Genomic DNA, 13,691 nt, shown 5'->3' on the forward strand with positions numbered 1-13,691 from the left:
TGACTTATGTTTGTTTTTAATTAAAATATTTGAAGCAAGAGTAACAAGAACGTATACACGACTATGAAGTTTACAGTCTACACCTTTGATAAGGGAAAACGGTTTATGACATGTATACAGATGCTAATAAATGTGCTCTATATATTCTATATGATTGTAAATATTTTATACAACGGTACAAATAAAATATTTTTCTATCTTATTTATGATGGTGGAATACAGTATTTTTCCTGTTAGCTAATATCTTTCACATTTAACACTGCCAAGCCACTAGCTGGAAGTGCTGAAATATTCTAGGCATTGAGATTTCAATCATGCTGCAGTTACAACTTTTCATGCTTTTTTTTTTGCGTTATCCCAGTAGTTTTAGTAGATAAAAATGATCGCTATTTAGACACCCCAATAAAGCCGTAATTGATAATTGTTTACCTTGCTAAAGCAGTCTACATAGAGGTTTAGTTACATTTTGGCAAAAGAGCGAAGGGAAAACAAAACGGCATAAATTAGACAATGACGGCAACGTAAGTATGAAAGTTATTAGAGAAAGAAAACGGTTCATAACGGTTAAGAGCAGCATCAACTTCACAAGTAATAAGAATAATAATAATAAAAAAAAGCTATTAACCCATTTGAGTGACATAGTTGTCAAGAGGTGGGTTTGCTCACGTCTCTGGCACTCAGAGTTGAATCCTTTGCTGCAGGAGGAACTACCGTGCAATGCAGTGGAGGTTTCTTCAGGCAGCGAAGGGGTTTAGGGATTAAGAAGTTCTAGATTCAGTGTATGCTTTTGGTGACAGCTGCATTTTGCATGCTTCCAGAGAAAATGTCTGGTAAGAATGAAAGAAGGGAGGGTTAACTGCTTCTTGGTAGGCCAAATGGGCTTTTAACGTCCAACGCTGATATTGCAGGTCTTGCAGCTTGGGTCTTTCTTTGCGTTGGCAGTGGACAAACTCATGAGCTGATGGCCGCTGATTTCTGCGACTGTGCCAATAGAAAGATCCACAGGGTCAGTATAAATGACTTCCAGGATAATATCCTGGGCATGGTGAAATACGAGGCCTTTTTCATCTTCAGTGCAGGTCAGGAACTTGTTATCATTGAGGCTTAGCTGAGGAAGGCGCTGCTTGCAGAACTCATCACCTGGAGAACCCGCAGGGGCGATGACGAGGATGACGTAATGGTAGGCAGTGTACATACAGTAGAAGTCACCAAAGTACAGGTTGGTGTTTGGGTTGAAGAGTTTTTCTGCAGGTATCTCCACCCTGTACCTTCCATACGGTGAATCTTGTGGAGGCTTCCCAGTATTAAACTCGGTGTTACAGCTGAAAAATATCCCTTCCAGCTTTGCACTGATGGGAGATCCATGACTGCCACTATTATCTTTTAGAGAGGGCTGCATGGCATTGCCATGGTTCTGGCTGAAAATTAAATACTTCCATTAGACAATCATTTCTCAAAAGAAAATATGACTACAGACCTAATGTCTCACATATGTCTTTCTACTCATATTGTAACTAACATTAATATATAAAATTATTTGTAAAGTTAAAGCAGTGTTTGTTACTTTAACAAAATTAGGTATCTGAATTCCTCATTAACCACAAATAAAGGCAATGTGACATCTGTAATCTAGCTTTTTTGTCTTTGCAAGAGCTTTTAATGCCAGCTTACTGCAACCATTTAAGTCACTGAATTCAAAGGAATTATTGCACAAACAGGTATATACAGTATATTCTAACAGTGAGACTTGCAGGTTAAGAGAAATATTAACAAAACTACTAAAGTTAGGCTACGCCTTTTATCTTTCAAACAATAGCTTTCAAGATCAATATGAAATTGGAGAATGTCTATAATATTGGTCAATTCCATTCTGCCACTCCAATCAAATCAGTTTATGGTGTTTGTCATCGGACTCCTACATAATAGGACTCATTGTTCATGTAGGTTTGGGACACGGAATATGTGCCCGGAGGTCTGATGCCCTAGGACGATGCCTAGTTTTGCCTAATGGACAGGCCAGCCCTGAGCTTACGCAAGTCAGATAATGTTTAATGAAAAAATAGTTTTTACAAAATTTCCTTCATAATCATAGTTTTTGTAAAATATTTTTTTCTTACCGGGTATAGTCAAAGTATTCTTTGTGTTGGTTTCGGTAAAAAACTGAAAATTTAAGCATACGTCCTGCAATTGTCTCTGCTTTCTCCATCAACTGTGTCAGATGGACCTTTGAATAATCTGTAAATATGAGCAATATTTTTTATGGGATTTTTATGACAATATTTTTCAAAGAAATATAAAAAAAAAATTCATGTCATTAAAAAAAAACAGAGTCCCCACCTGCAGTGCAGAATTCAATAATTTCACTCCATTCAGAAACAACGTAATCTCCATCCACTTGTTTAGAGGCGGTCTGGACAGCAACAGTATATTCTGTCCTTGGGCTTAAAAACCAGTGACCACGGACCGTCATTGGTAGCGGAACTGCCTTGGCTACCAATTTGGTGGGGACATCCTAAAAATGAAAAAGCAATTCTAATAAGAAGTATAGAACCAATCAATAACTTACAACTTTTTTAAAAAACTAAACAGACCATTTTAAAGACATAGCCGTGCATAATTAGATAATTGAGTGTGCACAACTCTTTGCTCATCCTATGACATCATTGTTATAATTCTAGCGTTTATATACCTTTTAAATATCCTACTTTTTTTTTATCTCCGTCCCACAAATCATCCTTGTTTTGTGGTTTCCCACTTTCTAAAATACAGGCAATTCCATGGGACTGTTCCTTTAATTTAACTCTACAACAGTTATTTAAGATACCTTACATTGGACAAAATGCTATTATGGCAAATATGGCGGCCGATGATGATGATGTCAATATTTTTGTTTGAAAGAACTCTATATAACAGTTGCAAACACGGTAAAAAAATATATATATTCTCGTTCTCCTCCTTAAGATTGTCCCTTCAGGAGCCAGAGTAATGATCTATAACTGTTTAGTTAACCGCACATACATTTCATTTCAGCTTCGCATGTGTGCAATTGGTGTGTGAATAATACTGATTTCACATCTGTGTGTATGTATATGTACAATATATTCACGTAATCTCAATGGTAACGGTTACATGTTGATATCATATAATGATCTTGATTTGCTGTCAAGCTTAGCTCAAGTGCAGCTCAACAATCCAAGCCAGGGGCCCAGGCCAGTCCAGTCCCAGGGCCACTGGCCAGCTCACCCACTACTTATTGACCTTTCTTAATTCATGTTGCTCACATTGCCCACAATATGTACTGATGGAATCTGCTGACGTAGAATTAATACTGTTCTGACCTCCTTGTGATGGCAAACAGCCCGATTTAACCGAAGAACAGAAGAAAAGGTTATGTAAAGAACATTGACTGGTTAAGCTCCATACATACATATCAATACCTGTACCTGTTTATCAACCTGACAGAAGAAATTGGTTTAGCTAATCCACTATTAGACTAAAAGGAGAAGTCGTCACAAGAGGGAGCTATTCTGTTACATTAACTATTCCTTTGTGTTTGTTTTACACCCGGAAGAAAAAAAAAATGGCTTGGCTGCACCTTTTCATCAATGTAAAGTCAGAGAAGGGCGAGAAAACATTATTTTCAAACAGCCACACTGTTCCATATTGAATGATTCATCTGATCTTTAATGGAACAGACTATTTAATTGGATGATTTCATGGCCATATCAAGTGTGTCTAATGTATGTATATCTTTGCTTTAATTCGGACTTGGAATCCAAGATGGAACAATGCTAGTACTTTGGTATAAGGCCAGACTGGCCAATGGGCAAACAGGTCAGAAACCCTAGGGCCAGTGCCTGATGGTGTTGCCCATGTATCTTCATTGTCACTTGTGTGGCAGATCCTGTCCTTAAGTCATATGCTGCAAATGTATAGGAGTGTAGCATGTATCCAGCTAGCTGTAGTGTGCCAGCCATCTCTGGGTATATCATCGTAAGACATTTAACTATTTCATGTAAAGAGACCGGTTTACATTTGTAGTTAGGTCTACCAAGCATGTACTATATGTGATGCAGGAGACAGTTTAATGTCATCAGCGTATCGTCCCCAGGCAAATAAGTCCTGAAGAACATTTTTGAGGGTGGAGGGTTAGAGGAGAGAAATTTCTCTCTGGAGTACAATTGATTAATAGCTTATATTGTGTTACGGTATTCCCTATGAGGGCTAATTAAGCTAATAATCTTCAAACTTGAGATTTCAAAGAAAATCACACTTTATCACTTCTGACAAAAGAAACTAAAACAAATTTTTAATTGTTCGCCTTTAGATTTAGTAATAAAGGCGCAACCGATAAACAGCGTATAGCTTATAGTTGAAATTATGTCAACAGAAGATAACAGGTCATTAATTACAGTCTTGAAAGACTCTCCTCCGGCGCAAGGTCTTGTGTTTCACAAAAGATGGTCTGATGCCAAAGTTTACAGTAGGGGGGATACTGTAATTTAATAGGAGATTTACAGACTTACGGGCATACGTTTGATGTAATAGTTAATACGCTTTTCATTGGCTTTCAAGAGATGGTTGAACATAATATGTGTAAGAAAATCATAAGGGAAAGCTAATAAAGTCTTACACTTTGTAAGCCAAGCAAATCTACTTTTAAGTTCAAACTTGTAGACATCTGTTAAAAAATACGCACCGATGGCGAACTCTGGTTTGATTTCATCATATTATGGATTCTGAAGCAAGTAATAAATACCGTATTTCCCCATGTATAAGACGCTAACAATTGTTAGCAGCTAACATCAATCACACTCATATCATGCTCAGGCAGCCAGTACATGCACATCACTTTCAGTCTCCCTGTGCCCCCTCCCTGTGCCCTCTACACACAGATCCATGCTATTACACACACAAACATATCTTCATTTATTTACATAACGTTATTGTACTGGCTGCCTGGGCATGATAGGAGTGTGATTGCTATCATGCCCAGGAAGCCAGTACAATAACCTTATGTCTTATACATGGGAGTGTCTTATACTTGGGGAAATACAGTAGATATTATCTAAATCATTTAAATAGTTGTACCCAAATGTTTATTTACAAAAGTGATACTTATTAGATTTTAATATTCTTTGAAACATGATTTCCTGCACGGCCAATATAAAAGCAGAACTCCAAGGGAGATTGGGTTGACCAAAATAACATACATTCTAGAGAGGGTTTGGCTTCTTTTTTAGGCACCAATTACACATTATTGTGCACCTTAAAATCTCATACAAGTGGTTTTCCAATCAAAGCAATCAAATACTGTTTTTTAATAGTTACAAAGAATACTTCTGGTAAAGAGTTTTAAATTTATCACCATAACAACCCTTGGAATTACCCAATCAACAGCAGAATTGTAATAGTGATAAGACCACTTTATATACTATACCGTGCTTTATAAATAACTCAGAGAATGTTTAAAAATAGTCTAATATCCTAAATTTATAATAAATATATTATTTTTAAATAACATAAAAATATCCAACTGGTTAGTAAGTGTCTATATGCAAATGACACGTCCAAATATTTGGCATGTATTTCGAGATAGCTGTAAAACTCCCAAATTAAACTACAATTAAAAAGACTATGGTCAAAGTAATCAAAACTAAAACATGCTTCTATTTGACATGTGGGATCATTTCCCATTTTATTTATAAAAATAAACTCTTTCTTGTTGATTAGAAAGATCTCCAACAGAAATAAGTATTTTAATCCAAAATCCACCCTGCACAGATGTTTTAAATTAAGCAGATTCCAACTCATCAGCAATGAGATTTGTTTGGTAATCTGTGTGAAATGTAATTTTTATGCAGTAATAGATATTTATTTTTTAAAATAATTTTAAAATGTATATTTCTAGTGATATGCAAATATATGCTATAGAATAGGTTTTTTTAAAAAAAAAAAAAAAACCTATACAGTGTTTCTAAAAAAATAATTTCAGAATTATTACTCTGACATAAAGCTGATTAATTTACATACAGTATACAGCTAGAGCTTATAGCGGAATATTATATATATATATATATATATATATATATATATACACACATATATATATTGTGACAAAAGGTGTGGTAAAGTGATAGATGGCAGGTATATTAGACCAGCCTTGGTCAATAGTAGCCTGCTTTAAAATATGTCCCAGGGAAAGATGTTGTTTGTTTACAAACTGCACTACTGGCAGTTTGCAAAACCTAGTAAGCGTCCCTGGGGCGGAGCATCTGGAAGAGCAGGGTGGGCCAGTGCTCCAACAGCACTAATTGCTGTTTTGATCCAGTCCAGAGCCTGCATTCTGGACAGGAGCTCCACAGGTGTGGACTAAGTAACAGCTCACCTGTGGCTGATTAATTAGCAGGCAGAAGGTTAAAGGGTTTGAGCCTGATTCAGAGGAGGAAGCCACTGTTATGCCAGCTAGGAGAGCTGATGAACTGAGGGGTGGTTTCTCTCTGCAAAGCCATATTCATGGTAACTTGTAACCTGTTCTGTCCTAAACAAAGACTGTTATTCAACTTACAACCGCTGCTGTTTATTCCTTTAAAATAAACATTGAAGCTGAGCTGGACGTGTCCTGGACTTCATTTACCCTAGAAGACTGTGGTTACAGCCAAGATCCTTGACAAAAATCCCAAGGAAAAGGGAGGCCTGTCACAATATATATATATATATATATATATATATATATATATATATATATATATATATATTGTATACTTGTATGGTCTACAGGCTGAACTCCAAAAAGCTACTGCTTTTAACTTTATCCTCATTAAAGTACAAACAAGTTAGAAGATTCAATACTAGCAACATCCTCCAGGGCAGTGTGTAGCTGTCTATTATACAATTATGGTATAGAAAGTAAGTGATAATAAATCATAGCAAAATTATTTTGTAAGCATGAATTAAGGCACATCAAGTTGCTTCTGTGGGCAATATACAGCTCTCCTGCGGTGTAGATGTTTACACTTCTCTTGCTGTAAATCAGAAAACATAATCTAAATGAAGAAAGTTATGGTGTTTATGTGTTTTCTGTGATGTTCGAATCTTTCCCTGAAACTATTTCAGAGAGCCCAGAAGAGTAATTAAGTAGTTGTTTGTTTTAGACAGTTTCAAAATGCCTATAATCTGCTATTTGTTTGGCACTCCTTGATATAACCACTGTAATTACTGAAAATAATAAATACATTGTGGGAGGATATATGTTTTTTTTGTTTGGGTGATGTCAAACCTTGTCGATATGAAGTACTTAAATTATTTGATCACAGGCTACACCCTAAATGTACCGAAGGGCAGTGGTGGGTCTGCTTTGTTGTCAGCCACGTCAGAGAGGATGCCGGAGAGTCCTCTTATAGATAAAGAGGTATGGGGCTCTTTGATGCTCCCCTTATCACTCACCACCCTGATCATAAATCCCAGTAAAAGAATGCACAATGATTTAAGGGATCAAATGCAAGAAAAAAAGTGCCGCCTATAATCTGGACAATATTGTAATATTGGAAATTTGTGTTTTTTGTTCATCCAGTTCCTACAATATAAGGTACTCCAATTCCAGTGTCGCAACAGACTGGAAATCCATACTGGATTTTTAAAGTCCAGTCTAGGATCTTGATGAAGCCTGCATCATGTGCAGAAAGTGGTCGTCTAATCCCTGTGATGGCTCACAATCAGGAAGGGGAGGGGAGAGCAAGTGCCCCCAGGGCAAGGAGAGGCCTTGAATCCCTGAGCCAAGTGTGGCATCACCTCCCTAGGCCGGTGCGTGTGTCTGGGGGAGGTTCCAGAGACTGGCTTAGCTGGGCTTGGCCGGGAAGTCAGTGAATAGTTGGGCTGGTCAGTCTAGGCCAGCAGTTTGAAGCCACAGAGGTCTCCAATTTGGAGCTAGGCTTTAATTGTATCATTTTTGTTTTGGGGATATTGGTAATGTACATTTGTAAATAGAATCACACTTCATCAGAATACTGCTGTTTCTGAGCCTTATTGCCCTATGGGACCTTAAAATAAGTAAAATTCACTTTATTGACCCTCAGCTACATGCTTTTGTCACAAAACACGGTCTCACCTGCCTCTGCTACAAACCTTGTATGAAGTTGGATGTTGCTTATATCATAGTTTAATCTAAAAAGGGGAAAATAAGCATCTGTAGATCTACATGGAAGGAAAGAAAGTAAACCTGGATAACGGACCAGCAGGCTGACACGATGATAATCGTAGACTTTTTTATGTTAGAAGGGATGTTGTGTGGGGTCATGTGTGATGTGACTCCACACAAGGCTTATTTATGGTAGTGCTTGTGATTGGGTTCTAAATGCCCCTGTTATTCAACCCAAGCTCTATACAGTGATTAAATATTGATGTACAATGGCGGTGAGATAGTGACATAGCTCTTTGATCATATTTAAGTTAAGTAATGCCTTTTGACTGATTTGTTTGTCAGTCTTCAACAGACCTGAAATATTAGGTGAGCCTAATTTGATATTATACATGCTTCTCAACATAGTCCATGATAATGATTCCTATGACCTTAAAGTCGTCTATTGACCTAAAGTCCCTGACCCCCGTATATTTCACCAGGATGTCTTGTCTTACGATTTCCCATGTGAACTTTTAAATATTTACACGTTTCTACTATATCCTCCTGCTCTTGTCTTTCCTTTAAAAGAAAATCGTAAGTTTGCAACTTTCTTTAGTTAAGGAATTACATATTGATCTTGTACTTTGGGTTGTTGGTTTTTTGTTATATGTATTATAATGTTTGTTTTTTCATTTCTAAGTTAGGGAGCAGGGTGAAACTACAAGCAAGTGCAGAATACAAAAGAAGTGGGTCATAATTAGACAAGACAACAAAGCTGAATAACAGGTACAGCCAGCAATATGATAATACATGTTTTACAAGTGTTATGAATAACATTCCAAACAATTATAACTCCAGCGGTATCAACCTCAAAAAATTATCTCTAGATCACATGTCAATCAAACAAACAAAGGAGTAAATTCTTTCTGTCTGCACATACTAACACCAAACCTCTTCTTATATCATTGTTTTCTCAGAAACCGAACTATAAGAAGTCCTCGAGGCGAGGGAAAATACTTAGCTGAAGATGTGAGGTTTACTACGACTTGTATAGAGATCATGATAACGTGTAGAAACTAAAAGAAAAAAAAACTCTTAAAACATCAATGGTGATGACATAGGAAATCAGGATTAACCCCATCATTAAAAGACGTCCACGCCTCACAGTGTAAATGATGAGATTTGACATATGCCTCCTTTCCATGAATGATTCTACATGCAACCTCTCCCTAGCCAAACAAAGCACCCAGTCTTTCAGAAATCTATCCTTATGTCTGAATCATGAAGATGGGTTTAATCTGGCATCAGCTGAAGCAGTCAAAAAAGTGGAATAGTGTAGATATATTTTTGGATGATCCAACAAATTGACAAATCTATAGAAGTGCAGAGAATTGACATCTCATGTTATCTTTAGACTTTATGTATTACAATTGTGGGTTATTATAGGAGAATGAGACTATGTTCCAAATCAGGTCCTGGTAAAATAAGGATAGTGGGTATGGTTACTTTGGCCAGTAGAAGAGTAGTCTGTATAAGGAAAGGCACATTAAGACGAGAGAGGTTAAGTGGATAGCAGAACCTGTTTGCATCTTGGGTTGCAAATAAAGTAATTCAGATTTGTTGGGCTTCATTAGTTGCCTTCTGCTTAAACCTCAGCTCCTAACGGACATACAATCCATGTGTGAAGTAGCATGATCGTTGAGGGAAAGATGCGTTTGAGCTTCGACAGCGTATGGGTACCACTATACCAAATTCAAAATTATATTATCAGATCTTCTACACAGGTTGGATACAGTAAAAAAGAAGGGTACCTAAAACTCAGCATGATGTATGGGAACTGAGGAGGTAATAAGGTGCCAAAAATGAGACAATGGAGAAAGAGTGGTCAAAGGGAACGTAAATAAGTAAATTAACATATATAGATATATATCAACAGAGGAAGGGGGCAGGTTTCACACAAAATGACATTAAACCAAGCTATAATTAGCAATTACTTTAGCCTCACTTGGCCAAATATTTGCATTTGGGGTGTACTGAACTGTGAGCATGCAATTTTCCAATACACAATCTTCACCATACATTCTGCAGGGCCAAATCAGTCCCTTGTGCAGGTGAAGCTAACCAGGGGTAATCTATACCAAAAAATACCAACACGCACGCATATTGCCAGCATTACTAGGACAGTAGCTATTTTTTTCTGGCAGATCCCACACACTTTTTACATATCTCTTTTCGGTCTCTACAGCTCATTTAATTCTATGTATAATTTAATCTAACATTAAGTTGTACAACATGGTTCTGGGCGCTTTTAAAGAATATGCAAATGAAACAATCCCTGTTCTTTCAGCAGATTTTTTCACAAGTCACCAATTATAAAGGAACTGAAAATAAAGTGTCATTTAGTTACAAGTACTCATTAGAATGTGTTGAGACAGTGTTCTTCATGCAAATGAAAACTCAGTCTGTTCCATGTACCATCGGAAAAGTGTATGAAACGTCGAAAAAAGAATCCCTTTGTAGAGATGTAAAAATAGGAATCTTTCCAAGAAATTGTGGTTAATATACAAGGCTTACCATTCTAAATTGTATATAAGCAAAGTAGTACATAATACAAGACATCTTTTGTTGTCTACAATTTTTTTTTGAATATTCCTTTTTTTTTTATAAATTCTACTTGAAGTGATGGCAGTGATTTTGCATTATGCAAACTGATTGCTAACGAGTGAAATGAAGGAATAAATTAATCATGCCTGGCATGCACAAATTCTGGCGTCTGCAAAGCTTCTGCATTTAAGAAAAACAAGAATTTCATTTTTTTAGCCATTCCACTTGGACATGGACATATCAAGAACTGTTATCCGTGGAACTACAGCGCCAATAATCCTTACTCAGCTTTTGACTGACAAACATGTGGCTATTTGTCTTTCAATTAATCTGCCCAACGTTGGGCTTTCTGGAGATGGCACAATGCCCTGTTTATTTGATATTACTGAATAATTACAACCAGGATGTTTTACTGCTTTTAAATTTGCAGTAGGTATAAATGGTGGACATCCATCAGCCATCCATTGTAAACACTCACATGTGTGTGTTGAGGACCAGGTCGAGATCCTCTGGCCTACCGCCCAAAATTGGGTTACTTGGCACTAAGGGCCCAAGTTGTGGCAAGAAAATGTCCACCACACCATTACACCACCACCACCAGCCTGAACCATTGATACAAGGCAGGATGGATCCATGCTTTCATGCCGTTTACGCCAAAGTCTGACCCTGCCACCTGTCGCAGCTGGAATCGAGCCTCATCAGACCAGGCAACATTCTTCCAGTCTTCCATTGGCCAATTTTGGTGAGCCTGTGCGAACTGTAGCCTCAGTTTCCTGTTCTTAGCTGACAGGAGTGGCACCCGGTGGGGTCTTCTGCTGCTTTAGTCCATCTTCTTCAAGGTTCGATGTGTTGTGCTTTCAGAGATGATATTCTACATACCTTGGTTGTAACAAGTGGTTATTTGAGTTACTGTTGCCTTTCTGTCACCTCGAACCAGTCGGCCCATTCTCCCTGACATCAACAAGGCATTTTCTTTCACACAACTGTCACTCACTGGACATTTTCTCTTTTTTGGACCATTCTATGTAAGCCCTAGAGATGGTTGTGCGTGAAAATGTAGATCAGCAGTTTCTGAAATACTCAGACCAGCCTGTCTGGCACCAACAACCACTCCACGTTCAAAGTGACTTAAATCCCCTTTCTTCCACATTCTGATGCTCGGTTTGAAATTCAGCAAGTTGTCTTGACCACGTCTACATGCCTAAATGCATTGAGTTGTTGCTATGTGATTGGCCAGTGAGTGTATTTCTTTTCTAATTTGTATATATAGAAAAGTGACTGATCCGCTTTAAGTTGAAGATGAACAGATGATGCATTTCTTTTTAACTGGATATCTTTCGGAAAGGTTGCATTGTCCCTAGCGCTTGGCAAAACCAATTAAAACATAATGGCTTAGTGTCTACTAGTGTTAAAGAGATTGTGGAAAAGATGCTTCTGTCAGCTACCGGTTGTTTTGAACTATTACTCAGAAGCTGCCAAAAATACATTCTTTTTTTACTTTACAAACTAAGCTCACAGTGAACTTGTCACCTAGATAAATGGATTCTGTATATAGTTTTCTGCCGGACTAAATCTTCTGTAGCAGCAAATAGGTTTCACACAAAAGATCACCATCATCTTTCTTCATTCATCAACTCTTGGGCAAGTCTTTACTTTAAGCCACATGTCTTTAAAGACACTGAATCTGAGTCATGATCCTGACGAAGGTGTGGTAGAACAGTGCTTGACCAGTAGACGGTCATTATATCACCATTTATGCTGTTGTGTTCAAAGGATTATTTGTCTTTACTACATCAATGGACAACAATATAACATGTGTAAAATATGAACTATTCCTACCATATTTCAGATACTTTCTTACATTTCAAAATTCTATTTCCATAGATAGAAATTGTAACATTATTGCTATGAATATTTTACCTTATGTTTGAATTTGTTGGAATTCTTGTTCTCCTTCTTGTTAAGATCAATAAAATAGTGTGTGATTCGGTCCTTGGATTTCGCATCCATGTCCCATGAAATCTTAAAAGAATCACATGTGATGTTGCTTATTTTGATGTTGTGAGGGACGGGCAGCTCCTCCATTTCTGCAATGCCGCTGTCTTGAGATTTATTCCCTGCGCACAAAAAAAAAAGCAAAGAAAACATTATACACACCCTGCTTCAATATTTTCTATAATACTGTACGTTGCGTAAATATACATCGTATCAGGTTACAAATTACTCCAAGGTCATTTATTTGTTGTTTATTCATGTTCGTCTGACAGGTGCATTGGAGTGTTAAAACAACAGCTCTCAGTCCTCCGAACAATCAGCCCCTGCTCAAAATGGGTATCGGATGAATTGGCATTATTATTCCGCAGATTGCCTGTCCAAGTCCACACACATGGCTTTTGTATACATTCAGCACTTTCCATTCATTCCAGTTATCAAAACCGTTAAAATACATGTATATTAGCATGACACATAAAATGTAACAGTATACATGGTACATGGTATTATATTTAAGCAAGGTATAATTTTTTTTACATTTTAGAAATGTTACATTACTTTTTTTGTATAGTATCCATGACTACTATGCTATAATACTATAATAATATGAACTTGGCCAAACAAATTAATATTTTTTTCCTGTAACAATAGTGTTGGGGCTTTATCTGTAACCGATTGATTAACTTTTGTAATAAATGCTTCTCAGCTCATCGTAACTTCACAAACTTAATGTTTTAAAAGGGCTTTTAATAGAATATCTTAATAGGCGTATAGAGGCCTTTTATCACTCCCATAACTCCTGTGTTCCAATGGCACGTTGTGTTCGCTAATCCAGGTTTAAGTTTAAAAGGCTAATTGATTATTAGAAAGACCTTTTGCAATTATGTTAGCCCAGCTAGAAATTTACTTCTATTCCATGAAAACCATGAGTGATCCGAATGGTAGTATAGAATGTGTATATATATATATATATATA

The 13,691-nt window shown here is 37.0% G+C and overlaps 1 protein-coding gene across 3 annotated transcripts in view; it reads right to left on the reverse strand.

Moving 5' to 3' along the window:
* Positions 1-13,691, reverse strand: part of PHYHIPL (phytanoyl-CoA 2-hydroxylase interacting protein like) — a 46,947-nt gene continuing 33,256 nt past the window's right edge. For all 3 annotated transcript variants that reach the window (XM_053450160.1, XM_053450161.1, XM_053450162.1), the window contains exons 2-5: positions 12,644-12,840; positions 2,338-2,512; positions 2,118-2,235; positions 1-1,418 (exon numbers count right to left, since the gene is read on the reverse strand). In XM_053450160.1, coding sequence (XP_053306135.1) covers positions 884-1,418; positions 2,118-2,235; positions 2,338-2,512; positions 12,644-12,840 — 1,025 coding nt within the window. In that variant the 3' untranslated portion in view covers positions 1-883. The remainder of the gene's footprint in view (positions 1,419-2,117; positions 2,236-2,337; positions 2,513-12,643; positions 12,841-13,691) is intronic.

The sequence above is a fragment of the Spea bombifrons genome, chromosome 11 (assembly GCF_027358695.1).
Source record: "Spea bombifrons isolate aSpeBom1 chromosome 11, aSpeBom1.2.pri, whole genome shotgun sequence".
NCBI classification, from domain to species: Eukaryota; Metazoa; Chordata; class Amphibia; order Anura; family Pelobatidae; genus Spea; species Spea bombifrons.